This window comes from Larimichthys crocea, chromosome I (assembly GCF_000972845.2).
Source record: "Larimichthys crocea isolate SSNF chromosome I, L_crocea_2.0, whole genome shotgun sequence".
Classification (NCBI taxonomy): Eukaryota; Metazoa; Chordata; class Actinopteri; family Sciaenidae; genus Larimichthys; species Larimichthys crocea.
The window spans coordinates 34,635,761-34,656,723 of NC_040011.1; the positions used below are offsets into that span (position 1 = coordinate 34,635,761).

Sequence of the window (20,963 nt, forward strand, 5' to 3'; positions counted from 1 at the left end):
TATCTCCCCTGAACAGCTATGGAAACTGAGCATCTGTAAACATCTCACTGAGAGCTTCTCACTTTATATGCTTTGCCTCCATTTGAGGAGAGACCAGTTGGGATCCTTAATTTGATTCTTCCTGTTTCTATTTTAGTATTTATCTTCTGTTTATTATATTCTAATTTGTATTTTGTTGCTTGAATCAACAGATTTTTTCACCATGCAAGCTCCTCCTAAAATACTTTGTGTCTCTTTGTTTATCTCTCCATCCTTCTTTGTTTTTCTTTTCTCCTTCCTCCTCTCTTCCTCCAGGTGGATATGAACCTGAATGAGGAGAAGCAGCAGCCTCTAAGGGCAAAAGACATTATAATCAAACGAGAGATGGTCTCCCAGTACCTCCACACGTCTAAAGCTGTCAGTACCAAAATAAATATTGCTAACACATTGTGCTGAAGGGAATTTGCAGACAGTTCCATGCAAGTCATATTTTTTTTCTGTACTGGCTAAATTCAGTCATCACAAACAATTTGGTCTTGTACATGCCGTATCGTCTTGTTAAAAATATAGTGCTACATATGGTTCTGTCATGGAGCCAGACTGAAGAGTTTTCAAGGGTCACTCTTATCTGTTATCTAATTGTTATGGAAAATGATCAGACAAAGACCTTTCCTTGACTGTGTTCAGTGATCGGCTTTGCATACACAGAGTGTTATGACTGTCAAATAAAGACTGGATGTTATTTTCCATTATACAAAAGTATTAAGTCAGTAAAATATCACCATCATTATTAGGACCATCTTCCCTTCCAGCAGTCGTCGTAGCAGTAAAAGTAGTATAATCAAACATGGTGAAAGCAAGTAGCTCAAAGGACTGACATAACCAAGCACAGATGGTAGCTAGCACAGTTCATTTAACGGTGAAATAAGCCTATTAAGAGAAAATGTTACACACAGTACCCTTTAATTCTAAAGATGAAAATTTCAAATTGGGCTTGACTGTTGCCAACGGAGCCCTGCTGTTGTGCTTTCTTGTGGAAATAATAGCAATTATAAACTGTAAGAAGACAAATATAAATGCAGAACACAAAATGAATTTGTGTTTGTGTGCCAACTGTGTCTGTTTGTGTTTGTTGATTAGGGCCAAGACCAGAAGGAGAGCTCCAAATCAGCCATGATGTATATCCAGGAGTTAAAATCAGACTACCGAGACACACAGCTGCTGAGCTGTCTGGAATCTCTCCGAGTCTCCCTCAATAACAACCCTGTCAGGTAAGAGACACATAGACTTGCATACAGATACACACAGAGCCTATGAAAATGATCTCCCAGTGTAGAGTCCAGACCTCAATCCAACAGAGACTATGTTGCAAGACTGTTTTAAAATTACTGATCTTTCATGATTACCATTTTATTTGACAGCTTCTGCCATATTGCAAAGAAAAATTGCAGTGACCAGAGTGATCAGTTGACACAATTCAACTGTTGCCATAGAAGCTTCCATTAGATACTCACTCAGTGTAATCAATTTGTAAAGATTTATTTTAGCTTTGAGAGACTTCAACTGTTGATTAGTGTGATTAATCCACTGTGATTCACAATTTACTTTGTGATATATAATGACTGCTGCGAAAAGAACAAAATACAATTTTTTACTTAAAATTTTTTTTTTATTGTTCCAGGACCAAAAAACAGCGACTAGACAGTGCATACTTGCACACTGTTAATTGTAAAATGTAATTGTAGTAAACATAAGATAGCATAAGGTAACAGAAGATAAGATAGACTTTAATGCTCCTACACCAGGGACATTAACTTGTCACAGAAGCTTGTATGCACAAGGTGGATAAGAAAATATGTGGAAAAAAGTCATAAAGTCATGCTGGTGTTAAAATCTGACAGCAGTGGGAATTGAAGGCCCAATCAGTTATTATTTGACCTCCAGCATTACGGAAATTGACCTCCAGTTAAAAGATTTCTCAACTCAGCTATCATAATTGAAAACATAGTCGTGTTAATCCTTCATTATAACGTTACAGTACTAGAAAACTTGTCTTGTTTTATTTTCAGTTGGGTGCAGAACTTTGGAGATGAGGGGCTGGCCCTGCTGCTGAATCTGCTTAGAAGACTACAGGAGGAAAAAGACGAATACCCGTAAGACACTTAAACAACAGCATCACAACACCACAATAGGCATTTGTTTTCTCTAGCCATGTATGTTTTATAATGTGTACTCATTTCTGTTTTCCTTCTTATCCACCAACTAGAATGATGGGGGTGAAATGTCAACATGAGATAATTCGTTGTCTAAAAGCCTTTATGAACAACAAGGTAAGGAGATTAACTATTTCTTTACTTGCATCCAAATCCATACTCCTTTCTTTGATGTGGTAGCACAGTAGTTGGTGCATGTAAGTAAAATAATATATATAATATAAAATAAAACTAGTTAATCTATCTTTATCACCTTTTCCGCCCTTGTTGTAATGTAGCAATTCTTCCTCTAGAGGGCATCATGAAGTCATTATGACAAACTTGGTCAGTTCATTACATTGACTGCAGTCACTACATTCTAAATATCTAAATTCTTCTTCAAAAATTTTACATTTAAAAATTACACATTAATAATCATGTGTTAATGATGTGATGCCTACAAGAGACAAAATGCTGCATTACTCTTTATAGCCTTAGTTAAGCTAAAAACCTAAACAGATAAACATGATTTTGAAACAGAAAAACACAATGCATCTGGTAATACATTTTGCACAAAGCACTTAATGTATTCAATGTCCATGATACCAGCCTATAGTAATAGCTTTGTAATCAATAATGAACCCGTTACCATATGCAGCCTGAGCTCTCTTGTAGGGGTTAAGGTGTTAGCTTTGCTTTTACTTTGCTTTTATCAATAGAAAATAAGTTGTGTAATTTCCAAAGTTGTAGCAGTCTGTGTACATTTTATCTGGACTGATTCTTCTGGTGTAAACACTATAATTTGAATAATAAAAGTCCTGTCTCTGCCCTGCTGCAAAAAAGAAACCATGAAGAACTTTACCTCATTCTGCTTTCTCTCTTCATCCTTCCTTTCTTCCCTTTTAGTACGGTCTGAAATCCATGCTGGAGTCAGATGAGGGAATTCCTCTGCTGGTCAGAGCCATCAATCCTAGGGTACCTCATATGATGGTGGATGCTGTAAAGCTGCTCTCTGCCATCTCAATTTTGGAACATCCTGAGAACCTGTAAGCATGAATTAAATGATGATACTATGGTATTTAAAAAGTTGAACACACAAAAATTATAGTCCTTTTGCATTATTGTTTTTTGCAGTCACGAGCGTGTTTTGGAGGCCATTACAGAGGAGGCAGAGAAACGGGACATTGAGAGGTTTCAGCCTCTCCTTGCTGGCATGAACAATCATAACATTGCTCTCAAGGTACACACATATGCACACACATCCTTAAATAACTATTATTATTCCCCATGTGTGTTTTTGTTGGACAAATGACACCAACCCAGTTGCATCTGATAAACAGTCAAATGTAAAAGTGTGTGTAACTGTATTCCATTAGTCTAAACTGTGAAGCTGACTTTATGATGTGTTTTTGGCAGGGTGGCTGCATGCAGCTGATCAATGCCTTGATCAGCCGGGGAGAAGAGTTGGACTTCAGGATCCATATTCGCTCTGAACTACTAAGACTGGGTCTCAGAGAACAGCTGACGGTACAGAAAACACTCTCTTTTGATCTTATCTCAAAGCGACTCTCCAACAACACACATTTGCACAGCCTCACTCTCCATGTCTCTCTCACTCTTGATGCCTATGTCTAGCTGTCTGTCTGACACACTCACACCGTAAAAAACTTTCTCTCAACTGTCCAAACTCAATTTTGTTTGTCACACGCTTTCTGCCACTCTCCCCCCTTGCCTTTTCATTTCCCATCGCTCTCCCTGCAGGAGGTGCGGAAGATAGAAAACGAAGAGCTGAGGGTGCAACTCACCGTGTTTGATGAGCAGGCTGAAGATGACTCTGAGGACCTCAAAGCACGTCTTGATGACATCCGCATTGAGATGGAATATCCTTCCACTGGGGAAAAATTTCCCTCTAGTAGAAATTGTCAGGGTCTACTATTTGAGCTGTATACTTGGTTCGAACATAACTTTGCGTACTTGAGGTTTTGCGTTTACATTACTTTGCTAGTTTGATGAGTGATAGAAATAACCTTGCTTAATGCATATATTACCTGCGTTATTATGAATCAGCATCATCATCTACATAACCTCAGATTGCTCTTTTGTTCCACTTACTTTTTCTTAGACAGATGCAACATGAATATTTTCATATTAATAGGCATAATCTTTCAGGCTCTTGGGACATTGTAACCCTGCGTACATTTTCACATTTAAAATCCGTCTTTGCCAATTAGGATGCCGCAGGCATTAGCTACTCATCTGCAGTGCTGTAAAGAACAGCAAAATATCAGCTGGTGGACTCATTCCTTTAATGCAACTATAAATTATGTAGTTTTGTCATACAGATAAAAGTCAGTCTTATTAGGCACATGACAACAATAGAAACTTAGTTAAGTACTAATTCTTATTGTTGTTGTTATATGTAGACTTGTATGGTTCTTGCTACGACACTTAGATATCAGTGTGAACACATGCATATCTGATCACTTTGTGAAAAGAGCGGGATGACTGGACCTGGAATGAGTCCTTTAATAGCTTCATTCTGTGTAGATATGGTCTATCACTATAGAAACTGTCTATAAAGATTTTTTCCTGCTTTGACAAAGATACATATTTCAAGGGAAAGATGCAATGGGTGTCGTTTTATCTTTATTACACACTGATTACACATACATCCAGAGAAAGTCATCCGTACTATAACAGTGTACCTAAAATGGCTCAAAAAGGACCAAAACTAACTGCTGCTATTGCTTCTTACTGCTTTTGACATGCAGTTATGATTTTCAACACCAGGTGTCTCCCAGTGACCCAGAACAGTGTAATCATAGTCTGCCTTCCTCACTGCAACAACATGCAAACAGAGATAATGTAACAGAGCTGGTCATATGAATTTTGAAAACATAAACATATTTGTGTGATAGGTCTCGACTTGTGTGTCGCTGTAATTCTGCAGTGCACAACTGTGTTTGGTGTTTGGTACAAGGCTATTCAGTCACTGATTGTTAAAGATGTTTTATATTTTGTATTTTATGTTTGAGTTTAACTCCCCCAATTATTCTGTGAATTGATTCTTAATTCTTGCTTCAATGATGTGAGGGAAATATTTGAGATCCTAGTCAACACTGTGAAGGACTCCAAAGCCGAGAACCACTTCCTGTCACTGATGCAACACCTGCTGCTGATCCGTAATGATTATTTGGCCAGGTAACACATGAACAAATACACAATCACACATGTTGATACTGTGTCACACATGCTCCTGATCATGCGTTCACATATAAGAGCTGAGAGCAGAGAGTAGATATTGTCATCTGAGATTTACTCATCACTACTGTTATATTACTATGATACATACATTGTCATTTATGGGTAATAAAAACTAGAAATTAGGCTAATTAATGCAGAAGAGGTTTCCAGAGTTACACTTGGGTGGCAAGAGAGAAAAAGCTGCTTTACTAATTAGAATTGTAGCATTGTGTAACATCCATTGTATCATCCCATGATATTGTCACTTTTTTTAAATATTGAGGTTTATCTCCTGAAGTAATGCTAGTTGTGTCAAAATCATACAGCCATATTATCACTGGCAATGTCTTCTTCAATACCCATGCAGTCTTAAAAAATAACCATTACAAAAAGAAAACTTGAGAAGAAGTTTCATCCTTTTCTTAAATTCCCTCTCTCTTCATCCTCCTCTCAGCCCGTCCCTTCTATTTCCTGTTTGTTTTCTCGAACACCATTCAAGGGCTGAGAAATTAATACATGCAAAGAATTCCAATTTCATTTAAATAGAAATGAATGGCATCACCTCTTATCACTGGAAATATGCTAATGCATCTCCCTGTGTTTTCCAAAGCCCTTGGGCATTTAGCTATGGAAAGAGGAGAGAGGAAGAGTGAATGACGAGACTAGAATAAGATTAAGAACAAGTCAAGTAGTGAATGGCATAGTGTTTTCATATTTACATATGCATGTCCACACAAATGGTAAGAATGCTTTGCTTTACTTAATATCACAAAAACAGACACAGATGTGCAAGCACGCACACGTTTGAGTTGAGTTAGATGTGTTGTTGGCTCGATGTTGCCTCGATGTTATCCGACAGACAGGAAATAGTTTATTTTTAACACTGTTTGGGGAATAAATTGTGAGGTTGGAAAAGGGAGGTAGGCCCAAACAAATAGTCCCAGCTGAAATCTTTTTACCTCCCCTCTCTCCCTCTGTCTTTCCTATCATGCTTTTTCCATCCAGGTGTTCCAGTGGAACACAATAGAGATGGTCTGTAATGTACTCCACAAAGAGACAGGAAGTGAGGGTGGGAGTTAGAGCTGTAGAGTGGCAGAAAATACAGCTTGATAATTACAGAGATGAAAAGAGAAGGGAGGTGGAGGGCGAGACAATGATGAAAAAGAAATTGAGAGTTGAGGTAAATTGCTAGGTCAGATGTTCAGAGATTTTTAAGTATTTGAATGGAAATGAATGGAAAAGTGCCTGCTGCTTTGTTTTTGTTTTTTTCATTCTTGGTCTCACTGTGTTTCAATCTCTGGAGATGAAAAAATAAAATACACAAATGCACTCATGAATAGTCATACACAGACTATAAGATGATTATTAGACATAGTTTATAAGATGCAGTGGCATTTGTATATTAATTTTGAGATATATCAGCAACCACATTTTTCTTATACACATAATTTCTAAATTCAGGCTCATGAAAATTGCTGGATGTAAGATGTAGCCAAAGACAAATCTATTTCTCTTCGAATCAGTTTTTCAGAAGAACACTAGATGTCTCTCTCGCTCCACGGATAAATCTGAGCTGTGGAAAAAAAAACAATTAAAGTATAGTGAAGGAGTGGAATAAGTGTTAGACAAAGGCAGAGTGACTAAGAGAGACAGGGGAGGAGGGAGGGAGACAGAATAAATAAAGTATTGAGTTTGTGACTCTGGCAGCATATAATGGGGTCAGGGAATAAGACACCTCCAAAATTGAGTGTCTGTGTGAAGCTGGCTCGATCAGACATGGAGCGCTGGACATACACCAGCACATTTTCACGAACACAGTTGCACACAATCAATCTTTGTGACAAGAAACTCAAACCGTCATGCTCACACAGACAGCCAATCTCAGTTGCAGACAAAGTGACAAAGCATGCGTGTTCACACATTTGTCTGAACAAATGAACCTGCTCGCTCTTCGTCAATCCCACCCTCTGCTCACATGATGTGCCATATTTCTTGTTCATACAGACTAGACTGGTATTGAAAAAGACATAGATTTGTTATAATTGTCATTGTGGACACAACATGCAAATTATGTTGTATAGAGAGAAACATTCTTTTATTTTTCTCCAGCACCACATATAAACTCTTCTCTCCATTGTTACCCTCCTCCTCAATCCTTTTCGTCTTATTTTTCTCCTGCCTTTCCATTTTCTTCTGTCTACTAATCCATCTCTCTGTAAATCTGTCACACCCTCCCTTCTGCAGGCCTCAGTACTACAAGTTGATCGACGAGTGTATCGCTCAGGTCGTGCTTCACAGGAATGGAGCAGACCCTGACTTCAAGTGCCGCAACCTCAGCCTCAACATTGAGGGGTTGATAGGTGAGTTATTAGACCAGAACACACATATGATCAAGTCCTCACCAAAATCACCAAAAACTCTTCACTTCACTTGACAGATGATAAAGATCGAAACAACACAAAATGCACATGGACCAGAAAAATGAAACATGTTGTTACACAGTACCACATTGATTAAAACTTTCAACCATTTTACTTTTGGCTACCCCACTCCAATCACTGACAACATTGCTGTATTACTGTCAATGGCAGTATACTTGTGTTATGCGATTGTTGACATATGTGTAGGAGTTCATAAAAACCACAGGGTGGAGCCAGAGAGGGACTGTGTAACTGTGTGAAATGAATGAAATCTACAGTCCTTCCTCTGCAAAAATATAGGAGAATTTGGCAGTCTACGTTAGACAAATGAAGTGAGTACTTTTCCAAAGTTAAGTCCTTTCAGCACAAAGTTCCCTCTTTGTATTGCTATGCCTTCACTGCAACTCAGCAAGAAAACAGTGTCTGGGGAAACGGAAAGAGGGAATTCTAAAAAGACAAACTTTTACTCACTTGATTTAATTAACTCAGACTCCTAACGTCAGTTACTAACTTCAGGTAAAGTTAACACATACATCTTTGCAGAGAACCGGGACTGTAGATTTTGTCCCCCATCTTTCCACTGGAACCGCATTAGAAAAGGATCTTTTAATTGCCAGTTTGAAAAGTGTTATGGAATTTTTTTATCCTTCGGTTACACAGGGTCATGTGTGGGCCTTGAGGTCCTCAGCAGTATTAGTCGTTTGGCTTTGGTTGGGAACAGTAGGTGCCAGCCTATCTCACTACTGTGGTGGCCAGGATTGAAGGAACTGAATGTTGCCTTTCTAGAAATAATAGATAGCTTGCCGTTGACGTTCCATTAACATAAACAGAATATAAAAACAGTATTTCCAATTAAGAATTTACTGACCGTAACACAAACACGGGTAAAGACATTCTCTTTGACTAATTCTGGGCGTATATTATTTGTGGTATTATCTGTAGTAGGGGTTGTACAGACTGGTCGACTGGTCGATTTGTCGATTTCACTACTCCACAATGACGTTTAGAGCTTAACGTCGCCTAGCTGTAATCACCGTGAGCAAACACCGCACACTCCACCATGCAGAACCCGCTGCACTGGTGGGCCCAGAACGAGGATAGATTTCCCTGTTTGGCCAAGTTGTGCAAACGTTACCTGGTTGTCCCAGCGACAAGCACACAGAGCGAGAGGATTTTTTCACTCACTGGAAATACCATCACGCGACAGCGGGCGAGCCTTCACCCAGCGCACGTAGATGTGCTTGTGTTCTTGCACACAAATCAGGATCAAAAAACGAAAACTGTGACTGAGCAGGACTGTGATGATGACTAGGCTTGCAGGCTCTTGTCTGTGTGTGTTGTTTCCTTCCCAAATTGTTTTAAGAGTACAGTATTTTGTTTTCCACTTCGCCTATATGGGAGATGTAGCGGAACATAACGTGTAGGTATGTTACATAAAATTTAACAGTTAAGTTGTTTGTTGTTGATACTTGATGCTTGCTGTTCTGTGCAAATTCTGTAACAGCTGTCCATTGTCAGTGAATACTGATTATTGCAAAGCATTCCCTCCTCCTGTGATTTTTTTAATTACTGAAAAAAAATATCAATGACGTCACCAGCGACTAGTCGACGTTGACTCGACTTTCATCATATTAGTGTCGAAAATCTGAAGTCATGCAACCCCTAATCTGTAGGGGTTTAAAGTCTGACCACCAGCATGAGTTCGGCAGAATGTGAGACCGACTCAGGCACTTCTGATGAACTTTAAGAGTGTCTCTAATTCTCCTTGGCCAAGTGTCAATAAATATTACAGCATAAGACATCAGAGGCTCCTTCCCTCCTGACCTCACCATTGACCTTTGACTTCAGCAATTTCTCCACAACAAAAAGGGAGGAATTATTAAAGCAAGAAAAAACTGTTTATTTATATATATATATTTATGCACACATTTGTATGTATTATATGTATTTTATATGTACATATGTATTTTCAATTAACTTTAAACCTATCCTTTAAGTACCTGTGAGCAAGACATAGTACAGCTCCAGTGGTAACAGACTTTTTTTATGGAGGTGAAGTTATGACGACCACTGAAGTCATTTCCTGTTACAAGCTTGAAATCCTAAATTTTGCTGAAATGTATGCACCTCAGCGACAGCTCCAAATGTTGACAAGAAAACACCTGGCGACAATAGTAAACTAAACCAGAGCAGAATGGAGGTGCAGGTCATGTCTCAAGAGTTCAATACTCCTTTATGGCAGGTCTCCGTTGCTCACCGCAGGAGGCTCTAATTGCACTGCTTCTAAATGCGTCTTGACACACACACACCCACACACACACACACACACACACAGGCTGGCTGGCCTCCTTTAAGGCTGCCAGAGTTATTATCGGTGGAAAGCAGCCCAATTCTGCCCTGCATGCATTATTTAGTGTTTTTCTTTGAACTCTGAAATTCAGCACAGTTTCCCCCCATATTCTGGCTCCCTTAGTGCTCTCTATTCGAAGTTTGTCCCATTTAGCCTAGCCACCATGACAGAAGTACACCCCCCAGCCCCCACCCCATTACACATCCAATAACTATGTAAACTCATACACAAATGCACACTCTGAAATTGTATGTGGGTTGGCATATTATTGTGAGGTTCTTTCATCCAGCAAAACCCTTTTTCATGAATTTCATTTTTCATTTTTCCCTCGTTCTCACTGGTTTTTCAAAATATAGCAAATCTTACATTGATTCAGCTTCTTTTTCCACTGGACGTATAATAATCTGCATAATTTAGTTGCTTTAAGTTCATGTAATATCTTAGTTTTCTATTTTAGCTTTTCACAGCTCTTCTATCTCTGCTATCTATCTCTTTGATCCCTCTCCTGGGCATCATGATTAGCTGTCTTTGATCCAGTGACTTTGTGGCATTCATCTTCATGTTAATTAGCTCTTTTATTGCACATGCTCGGCAAGCCCTTGGGCACTAAACCACCTGTAGACCCTGCAATTATTCTGTAAAGGTACCCTGATGGTTAGCCTGTGTCCTTTTCACCCTGTCCCCTGCCAAGCAGAACCTCTGATAATGGATTGCTCCCTGAGTGTTATATGGTCTTTCTTTTATTTTTGCACAGTTTGTCGTGGCATGGAGGGAAATTAGTGCCTCCCACTTCTCTAGCAAATATGCACACAGTCAGACAAAGATGTATGTATTGGAGACATAAAAGGTAATGTTGTGTCGAAGCAGCATGCAACAGATAGTAGTATCCTATTGTAATGAGATGCCTCCATAATCGTCGCGGATCTTGACTAGTGTGATAAGAGAAAAGTCAGGAGACCCATAGAACGCTTGCTCTGTGTGTATGAGTCTTGTTTGTAAATCCATGTGTGCACCCACAGCATGTGCCAGACTGAAGGGTGCGACGTTTTCACGGCCACAGACACGTGCAGGTCCATTGTCTGAGACGCTTATCTTATCCACCACCTTTTTTTTTCCTCTCTCTTCTGTCCTCTTTGTCCACAGATAACATGGTGGACCAGACCAAAGTGGAAACCAGTCAGGCCAAGGCAAATGAGCTGGAGAAGAAGGTAATTAGTGGATTAGTTGACAGAAATGCACTCAAATGAATTCACACTGAATATTGTTAATGCGTGCACACACAATTATAACATGCCATCGTATTTACACTTCAAGCCAGAAGCTATTACAATCACTTAGGCACTAAAGAAAATCATAGATTGTAAAAGTCTAGCATTTCCTCCTTAGACAGACACATTTGGATTGTAATGAAATTCTATGCGACCAGCGTCTGGCTGACATGAGATGACAAATGAGAAAAAGGGAGGAACAGAGGGTGACTAAGAGAATGAGTATACACATGTCTGACAGCAACCTGACAGACAAATATTCTTACAGGCTAGCAAAAAACACATGCAACACACACATTCACACAAGGGGGTAAATGCCTTGATTGTGGTGTGCTGCTACCCTGATGTTTCTGTCCTAGTGACAGGATAATTGCAAAGAGGGAGCTGAAACTAGCCTTCATTTAGGCACTCAAAGAGACACACACTCTCACATGGCATCATATCAATTGAACGCATGCACATCCACTCAAGCACACATTATTACATGAAGGCACTTGGATTAATTTTTGTTGACCACGCATGCACACACCATAGTGGTGGTTGTGTATGATGGGGTAATTGCAGGCAGTCTCTGGCAGGATTTAGGGATGAGGCTGTCAGGACGCTGACAGCGAGAGTAACGGATCTGCTGTCTGCAAATTAAACAGCCATGTGTGTCTATGTGTTTATGGATTCATCTGTTTAAATACTCTTATCCTGTTTGTAAAGTATCCTAGCAGAAAAATCCTTGAACACTTTTGAAAGTGAGAAAATTAAAATGAAGGGTGAAATATATTTTTTTCTTTTTTGTGGATGTGAAGGTTTTAAAATGAAAGTGAGAAGTGAATTCATACAAGTGCACTGAAGCATCCTAACTCAATAATTGACACTAATTCGCAGAGTAATTTATACAACAAAACTAAAAGCACTACACTGCAGGAAATGGCTTCTACAGGTCTTTGAGATATGGAAACTGCTGCAGCTTCAAGAGGGTGGCTAAAAGCCTGTGCACACAAACTTACTTTGCTCTAATACTTCTTTAGAGAACCCTGGTGTTTTTGGAGCTTCAGGGTTGATATTTATACTTTGTGTATTTTAAAACTTAAGTCATCTGTTAAATGAAAGTATTCATAAAAATTATTTGGCCTTTGACAACTTCTCACCCAAACCGAATCCTGTAGTAGAGCCCCTTCTGAATTGCAGCATCATGGTGTCCATTCTATGTTTGCTTTGGCATTTTAAACCATGAATTTCACAAAAACCTGAGCAGAAAAAACTGTTTTGTCACTCAGTTTTGTTGTCTAATATTATGCCTGATAGCTGCAAGAGAATATTTTTAAATGTACCTAATGTTTCATGACATTAATATTTAATTAACATTTAAAAATCATTATTGTTATTTTTCTGAAATGGTTAGTATAATAATCCTGTGCACCCTGTGCCTCATATCCAGAGGAAAAGACTTGTGGCAGTGCTGAAAGTAAAAGTTGCACATAATTAGCTGAATATTAATTACAAGAGCATATCAGGAACACCATTTTCAAGACTGTGGCACAGTATCTGTGCAGTCCCGCCCTGGTACTAATGGGATTTTTCTGTTTGTGCCTGAAATCTGACAAAACATTGTTTACTGCTCCTAAAATGATGACTGTTGAACTTTAGCACTACACAAAAAAATGTAAAGTTAACAAAAAGTCTAACCCTTTTTCTTTTTAGGAAACTGTAACTGAGTGTGTCCCTGTCTATGACCCTTTATGTGTATTAGCTGGATGCAGAGTTGACAGCACGCCACGAGTTGCAGGTGGAGCTGAAGAAACTGGAGGGTGACTATGAGCACAAGCTGCAAGACTTGAGTCAAGAAAAGGAACAGCTGTCGTCTTCTAAGCTGGAGCAAGAAAAGGAGAACCAGGGACTACAACAACAGCTAAGCACTCTGCAACAGCAGGTACCCACAAACACATACACAAACACACACCAGTCCATGCGGGGATCAATGCTGTTTTTAATTCAAACAAATAAGTATAAGCTTTTTTTTCTTTTCAGCCCATAACTAAATGTGACAAATATTCTTAAGATTTCACTATGTGAATTTGTCTTAAAGTAAATGCCCCAGTTCACTGAATTAAAAGTGACTTGAACCCAGCATGGTACAAGTTGACCAGCTCAAGAAAACTTTATATAGTATTTCTTTTTCATTGCCATTGTCAGTAAGAACTAAACATTTAGACAGAATCGATAAATATCGACTCAGATAAAAGAAACAGTCTTCTTTAGCGGAAACACATACACACAAAACAAAAACTTCTGCTAAAGTTGCAAGAAGCAAAACATTTCAAGACTTACAGAAAATGCAATATTGCAGAACTCTTAAGCACCAAAAAAGTTGTCCAACATTTACGCACACCCACACAAACACAGAAGCCCCCTGGCCTTAAATGATTTAGCCAGCTGCTAGCATGGCATGAAAAGAAGGGAAAAAAAACTAAAAGGATATTGTGAGAAGAAGCCAAATCCTTTAGAGATTAAGAAACTCAATAAAAACATGGAAAGTGGGGGAATGTCAGAATAAAGAGTGACTAAAGGGAGAAGAAAGAAGAAGAAGAAAGGGAAGGATGGAGATGGGACAGAACAGAATTTTTAAGGCCAAGATACCCGCACAGGGATTGTGTGTTTGTGTGTTTGTGTGTGAGTGTGTGAGTGTGTGTGCTGGTGTGTGTACACTCATACAGTAGGGAGGCAAAGATGAGGATTGTTTAGCTGTCAGTGTCCTGCTGCCACACCAGCTGGACTCTGCCTCACAGTGACACCCAAACTCACAAACACACCAAGTGACCCAGAACAGTCTGCCTCTGTGCATGTGTGCTCATAAACACATGAAGACATCCGTGTGTGTGTGTGCGTGTGTGTGTGTGTGTGTCTGTCTGTCTGTCAGTAAGAGGACTACACAGCTTCCAAAATGAGCCTCATCCAAAGTGGCTGATGCCAGCAGAGTCATCTTCTCACCACACAAAGCCCAAACACACACACACACACACACACACACACACACACACACGCACATATGCATATGCACCCACAGTTGTCCATCAACAGCATCACCAGCCAGACATCTAACAAGCTTCTCATACTAAGATGGCTCACTTTCTCTGTGTTTGAAGCACTGCCCATCGAAGATTTCTTCACATGTAGAGATCCCTCACTGTCCGTCTGTGTGATGCTGTGCCCAACTCTTCATCTCCTGCCTCACTAAGAAAGCTTGCCTCAGAGGCCCTTTATGTCTGTTACTGTCTCTTTTTTTTTTTTCAAAGTCAGAGGAGGAAACAACACAAACAATTTGTTACGCCACATAGATACACTCTTTCACGCACAAACACATACTCTGTTTACACATTACACACCTAAGTACACATACAGTAAATAAATGTATCTGTACTTGTATTCTTTAAATTACAGTACACAGACTACATTCTCATTCAGACTCCAGTCTCTTGTATGCCAGTATTAACTGGCTAACTTTATTGACTAGAACAGTGTTCTCAAGAATTGGCAGCTCACTGATGTAAACACTGAAATTAGTATTTCAGTGTTGAAATAAAAAATTGATTTCACCCTCACTTCTAATTTAGAAGTTTGTCCTCTTCTTTAAAACTTCTTCTTTTGAATTTCTCTGTGGACTTAATTCCCGTCTGCTATGTTTTTTTCTCTGTGCCTTGCACTCCATTCTCTCCCCATCTCTCCCAAAACTCAATCCTGCCTAGGCTTTAATCCCTTTCTATGTTACTCTTCCCCCTCTTTTGTTCTGCCTTTTGTCTCAAATCTAATCACTCCGTTGGCATGGCTGTTCACTGGAAATGATGGAACTTGGCAAATAAAAACAAAATAAATGTAAATTAGAGAAATGTGCAACAAACAATACACATACAAGATATACTAAATTGCTGTATATGGTTTGACAGTGTATGTCTGATAGTAAATCAATGAATATTAATATTGATATTAATCTATATTTGTGATAGCATACTGTATCCTTATACTCCACAGATTGAAAAGCTGTCTAAAGATCTGGAAGAAGCCAAGACTAAAGTTGTCACGGTTACTGTTCCTGTGCCAACACCCGGTTTGCCCCCTCCACCACCTCCCCCTCCTCTCCCTGGCCAGAATGCAGGTATGGCCCCTCCACCTCCTCCCCCACCCCTACCAGGCCATGCAGCCATTCCTTTTCCCCCACCCCCCCCTCCTTTACCAGGCATGCCAGGACCGCCACCACCTCCACCTCTTCCTGGCATGCCAGGACCGCCACCGCCTCCACCCCTTCCTGGCATGCCAGGGCCTCCACCACCTCCACCACTTCCAGGCATGCCAGGACCTCCGCCACCTCCGCCGCTCCCTGGTATGTCAGGACCGCCACCCCCTCCACCATTGCCTGGGATGGGCCCTCCACCACCACCACCACCGCCAGGCATGGGCATACCTCCACCGCCATTATTTGGCATGGGGGGCTGGGGTGCCCCAGCACCACCTACACTGCCTTATGGGCTCCAGGCTAAAAAGGAGTACAAGCCTGAGGTCCAGCTGAAGAGAGCAAACTGGATGAAGGTCAGTTCTTGGATAGGTGGTTCAATATATTATCAATATTTAAAGAGTGAATGCAAAATTGGCAATTAATTATTCATCTGGTGATGTAAAAATATTGGAAATTCATATTAATATCTACCTTCATTGATTCATACTATGATATAACCAACACTTTGCTCCTTTGGAAGATCACATATGTAGTTACTTAACTTGAATGTTTAATATTGTTATTTCGGAATCAGACCCATTGCATCTCCAGAAATTTCTCAACTTGCTTCGTTGTTTGCTATTTGCAAAAACACCAGTGTTGAAAATTAGATCATTCTCCCTTGTAGTCTAATATATCTCATTGTAGCATGAGCATATAATGCTCATATAAAAGATGATGATAATAATAATAATAACTCTAATGTAATTTAAAGTCTGTATTGGAGTAGAGCGGAATACTCGGCTGAGCATCCGGTACAGATAAAGCACTTTTACGAGTACGAGTAATACGAGTCAATGTCTGTGCTCGGATTGAATGTAAATCCTCATTGGGCAGCCGACTGTGTCTGCGTTCTGTGATAGGCTAGTCACAGCGCCCCTCTCCTACTGTCCCAGCTCTCTGTCTCTCCCTCAGTCAAACAGTCAGCTGGCTGTAACCAACTTTCTTGCTGTATTTCATAAACAAATAAAGGTAGTAGTGGTATAAATAATATTACAAAAAAAATCACACTGATCATAAAAAAATAAAAGTTTAAGAAAGTTATGTTGAGTATGAAAATTTCACTTCATAATTGCAACCGCATGTGTTGTATTAATGGTTGCAAAACTTGTTCTGTAAATATTTTGTTTGTTGTCGTGCTATCAAAACCATTGATCTGAAGCTCAGTGCTGATGCTGTCCTGTAAATAGTTTTCTAATCAGCAATAAATATAACAATTTCTGATCAACCCATATTAATTGCATCTTAAAATAACATACTGGTTAAATCCCCGCCCATTTCAAGACAACCTGACACACTTCCGGGTTAAATCCTGCTCACTTCTGGGTTAGGCCCCTCCCACACTGAGTACAGCTACAGATAATTCATACGGTTAACAGATACAGATACAGATACAGATAATGCTGTACTCGCTCATCCCAAGTGTGTATGTATTTTTCTGTGCTAAGTTTTACAATACAGTTAGTAATGGCTCAGGGTGTGTGAAACAGTGTGAAAGAAATGTCGGATAGGGCTTTAACAGTGAGATTCTGACCTAAAGTGACTTGCATGCATACGTGTATCTCATGACTATGTGCTTCATGTTCTTCTCCTCCCTCTCATCTGTGATGGTTAAAACATCAAAACAGCTCTCTGTCTTTCTTTAGCCTAAAGCTACTGTTTAATGGCTTCAGCAGACTTCATCAGCATTTAGCCTCTCTCTCTCCCTCTCTCTCCCTCTCTCTCTTTCTCTCTCTCTCTGTGTCTCTCCCCCTCCCTCTTTCTCCTGGGCTGGTGAGAGTGTTTGACGAGGATGTCACAGAAATTGCTTTTTAATAAGCCTTCTTCTTTTAACTGCGCCACTGAAAGATAATTAAATTGCTGCTAGAAAGGACAGTATTCTTTTGTAATTTAAATTAACTTTTTTTTCTGGCTTGGTCTCATCCTCCTTTTTGCTCTCTTGCTTTCTTTCTTGCTCCTTCAGCTCATCCCCATATCACATTTCCGTTCCCTACTCTCTGTCTTTTCCGTCCTACTCCCCCATCCCCGAGGCTTTGTCCATAATGAAAGGACTGATATCTGTAAATTTACTGCCACTGTTTTCTCACTCTCTCTCTGTTTCACTTTCTCTCTTTCTCTTTCCCTTTGATGAGAACACTTGGAAAGTGAAGGAAAAACATACAAAGTTAATTGTGACTTGTGACCAGAATAGAGAGAGAGCAATACTAAGACAAAGAGAGGGATACAGAGTGAGCTCCTAAGTGTGAAGAAAGAAAAAACTAAGGGTGAGGGGAAAAAAGTAGAACGCTCTGTATTTCTTTGCCTTTCTTTGTGTGAAGCTGAAGACGCTTTGTGGTAGAGACAGTGTGTGAAGATTAGAGAAAATGACTACTTGTTTCCTCCTCTCTCTTTCCTCTTTGTGCCTGCCTTCCTTCCTTCACCCTTCTCCCCTCCCTCTACTATCATACCCCTGCTTCTTCCTTTTATAGCCCTGCTGTTTCTTTTGTTCTCTCGACTTCTTTATCTGCTCATTTCATTGTTTGCCAGGTGCACAGATGACCATTTTTGGAAAATTGAGTCAATTTGATGATATGGTTATCTAACGCATACAATACATCTGTCTCCCCTTCATTTTGTCTTCCCCTGTGTCCCTCTTTCTATCTCTGTACATATTTGGCATTTTGTTCTCTTAGATTGCAGCTGAGGACCTCTCTGAGAACAGTTTCTGGACCAAGGCAAAAGAGGAGAAATTTGAAAACAATGAGCTCTTTGCCAAACTCACCTTAGCCTTCTCCTCGCAGTCAAAGCGTGAGTGTGCGGCTTGTGTGTTTTTATTTTCTTTTTAGTACTGCTGTTATCATGTTGTGTCCCACAGTAATGAGCAATGTCTTTTTTCTCACCCCTCTCACATCCCTCCCCTCTCTCCCCAACTCGATGCCTATTTCAATTCTCTTGCTCTGCTTCCATCAGCCACTAAAGGTAAGAATATCACGCACACACTTCCATTTAGCTGTTTTTTTTTTCACACATCTTCTCCAGCCTTTTTCACCCTTCCCTTCCTCTGCTTGGAGGACACACTGCACATTTACATTATTCAACAACGCTGTGTCAAAACAGCATCTCACACAAGTTCATGAATAAACCACTCGCACCTGTGTTTGAGTGTGTGTTCATCTTCTCAATGTCCCCATGACTTGTTGTGTGGAGACAGAGCCCTCACTACCAGGTGAGATGAATTGGGACTTGGGGACAGAGGGAGAGATGGACAAAGGGAGGAGGGTAGAGGGAGGGATAAGGAGAAGGTCACTGATGTCCTTTGACTAGCCACCTGCTGTCCTGGCACAAAGCACTGACACACGGGCGTACGCTCACACACGCACACCTGTCCGCTCCTATCACCTTGTCCCAGTGTCACTGAGCCTTCTGCTCTAACTCCTCCATATTCATTCAATAACCAGGACACGAGGAAATCACATACAGACAGTGTTGGTGTGTATATAATTCCATCTGACCTTCAGATTCAGTCTCGGTGTATACACACACACACACACACACACACACACACACACACACACAGACACACCTCTCATGTCATATACATAAACAAAAGTGCACATGCACACATGGCTGATGCTAGCTGTTGATGTCAGTTAAATGTCAGTGTTGGCAGCTGTCCCATCTGCCTTCACCTGTATGGCAAATCCTAAGGTCTGCCTGTCACTCCTTGATTTGACCCCCCTCAACACCCCCCACCCTACCCCACTCACTCACACACACACACACACGCACACACACCCTTCTGGCCTATGCACCCATGCCTCCACTTTTTATTGGCCGAGACAGCCGCCTATTCTGGTTGATGTCTAATAACCTTTTCTGAGAGCTGACTATGAAGACACCGTGGCCTTTTCATAGCCCCACACCTGTCTGTGTGTATGCCTGTGTGAGTGTACTCTGTGTGTGTTTAGAGAGAGATATTTATTTATTATTGTTTATTGTGTTGTTGATTTCATGTGCGTCTTTTGAATCTGTTAAGGTTTGATAGTTAGGACTAGGATTCATTGTGTGCGCATGTGTGGTTTAATCCACACTATGTTATGGTTATGCAAATTGACCCTTGACCCCTCTTGCTTAAACATACAGTACCGCTGACGGCCTAATACATTCTTCCTGACCTCCATATCCCTCTCCTTATCCCTCACCTCTGGGAGCTTGGCTTCACTCTTCCGCATCCTCCCGTTCCTCCTCCTCCTCCTCCTCCTCTTGCGCCTCCCATTCCTTGTTACCCAGCAAAAGCGAGCTAAGCCACCACACCGAGCCACCACTGACCCTTTCTGACCCTTCTTCCTCCTCTCTGTCAGCAGCCCAGCAGTGCAGCTGGGTTTGCACACACACACACACCCACACAGAAAACAGACATGCAGGGGGCTAGTGTGCTCAGGGCAGGGTCAGGGGTGACCTCTGAGGCTCGGTGGAAGAGCAGAGAGCTGATAGTGGGAGACACACCCTCTGGCTGTACATGGCTGTATCTTTTGCTTTTTATCTATGTAGTTATTTATATTTCCAATCTGTATATCTCTAGCTGAGTATGTATTGCTGTCTGTTGTTTCTCTCCCTCAGTGAGAGCAATGTCAAGTTCAGTAGTTAAGCTTAGGTCAGTTATACTGTATGTTCCTGTTCTCTCCAGATCCTGAGCATGTCAGAATTAAACTAAAAAAATGTGGTCTGCAGTTTGTTCATGTCCGTTTAATGACTCTGTTAGCACCAGTAGCAAATATGTTATAAAGCATTTCCTAAATGTTTCCTAAATTGTGCAGTGTTGGTTGGTTTCATGTTTATTTTAAAAACTTAGTAATCCATCTGATCTCATTTAACTGCTTTCAATTTCACACACACTGGCCTTTTCTTTCTGCGTTATAAAACTGTATTTCAGCATTGACATATTTTCAACAGTGGTTCTGAGGTCAGGCAAGAACATAACATGTCCCTACTACTATTGGAGAAAAGTTCCACCTCACTAGATTTATTCTAGTCTTGCCTTCTTTACCTCAAGTCTTTTCATCTCTCTCCTCTCAAACTACTTAACTTGCCTTGCGAATAAACATTGCAAGCAAGCACCACCTGTTAGTAGTCCTGTGCTGCTGAACATCTTATTCACCTGAATACATTCATTCAAAACTAAGCTGTCAACATGGGAAATAAGAAAACTACATTTCATAGTCTGCCAATAAATTGAGCAAGGCCTTATAGTGGGATGCAAACTTTCAGAAG

At 40.4% G+C, this 20,963-nt stretch overlaps 1 protein-coding gene across 2 annotated transcripts in view; it reads left to right on the top strand.

Annotated features, from left to right (window-relative positions):
- diaph1 (diaphanous related formin 1) overlaps window positions 1–20,963 on the top strand; it is a 90,517-nt gene that overhangs the window by 20,446 nt on the left and 49,108 nt on the right. For both annotated transcript variants that reach the window (XM_019263910.2, XM_027286694.1), the window contains 15 exons: window positions 295–396; window positions 1,120–1,250; window positions 2,049–2,132; window positions 2,246–2,309; window positions 3,078–3,217; window positions 3,306–3,411; window positions 3,588–3,698; window positions 3,933–4,051; window positions 5,256–5,372; window positions 7,659–7,774; window positions 11,328–11,392; window positions 13,197–13,376; window positions 15,473–16,027; window positions 18,386–18,500; window positions 18,663–18,671. In XM_019263910.2, coding sequence (XP_019119455.2) covers window positions 295–396; window positions 1,120–1,250; window positions 2,049–2,132; window positions 2,246–2,309; window positions 3,078–3,217; window positions 3,306–3,411; window positions 3,588–3,698; window positions 3,933–4,051; window positions 5,256–5,372; window positions 7,659–7,774; window positions 11,328–11,392; window positions 13,197–13,376; window positions 15,473–16,027; window positions 18,386–18,500; window positions 18,663–18,671 — 2,014 coding nt within the window. The remainder of the gene's footprint in view (window positions 1–294; window positions 397–1,119; window positions 1,251–2,048; window positions 2,133–2,245; window positions 2,310–3,077; window positions 3,218–3,305; window positions 3,412–3,587; window positions 3,699–3,932; window positions 4,052–5,255; window positions 5,373–7,658; window positions 7,775–11,327; window positions 11,393–13,196; window positions 13,377–15,472; window positions 16,028–18,385; window positions 18,501–18,662; window positions 18,672–20,963) is intronic.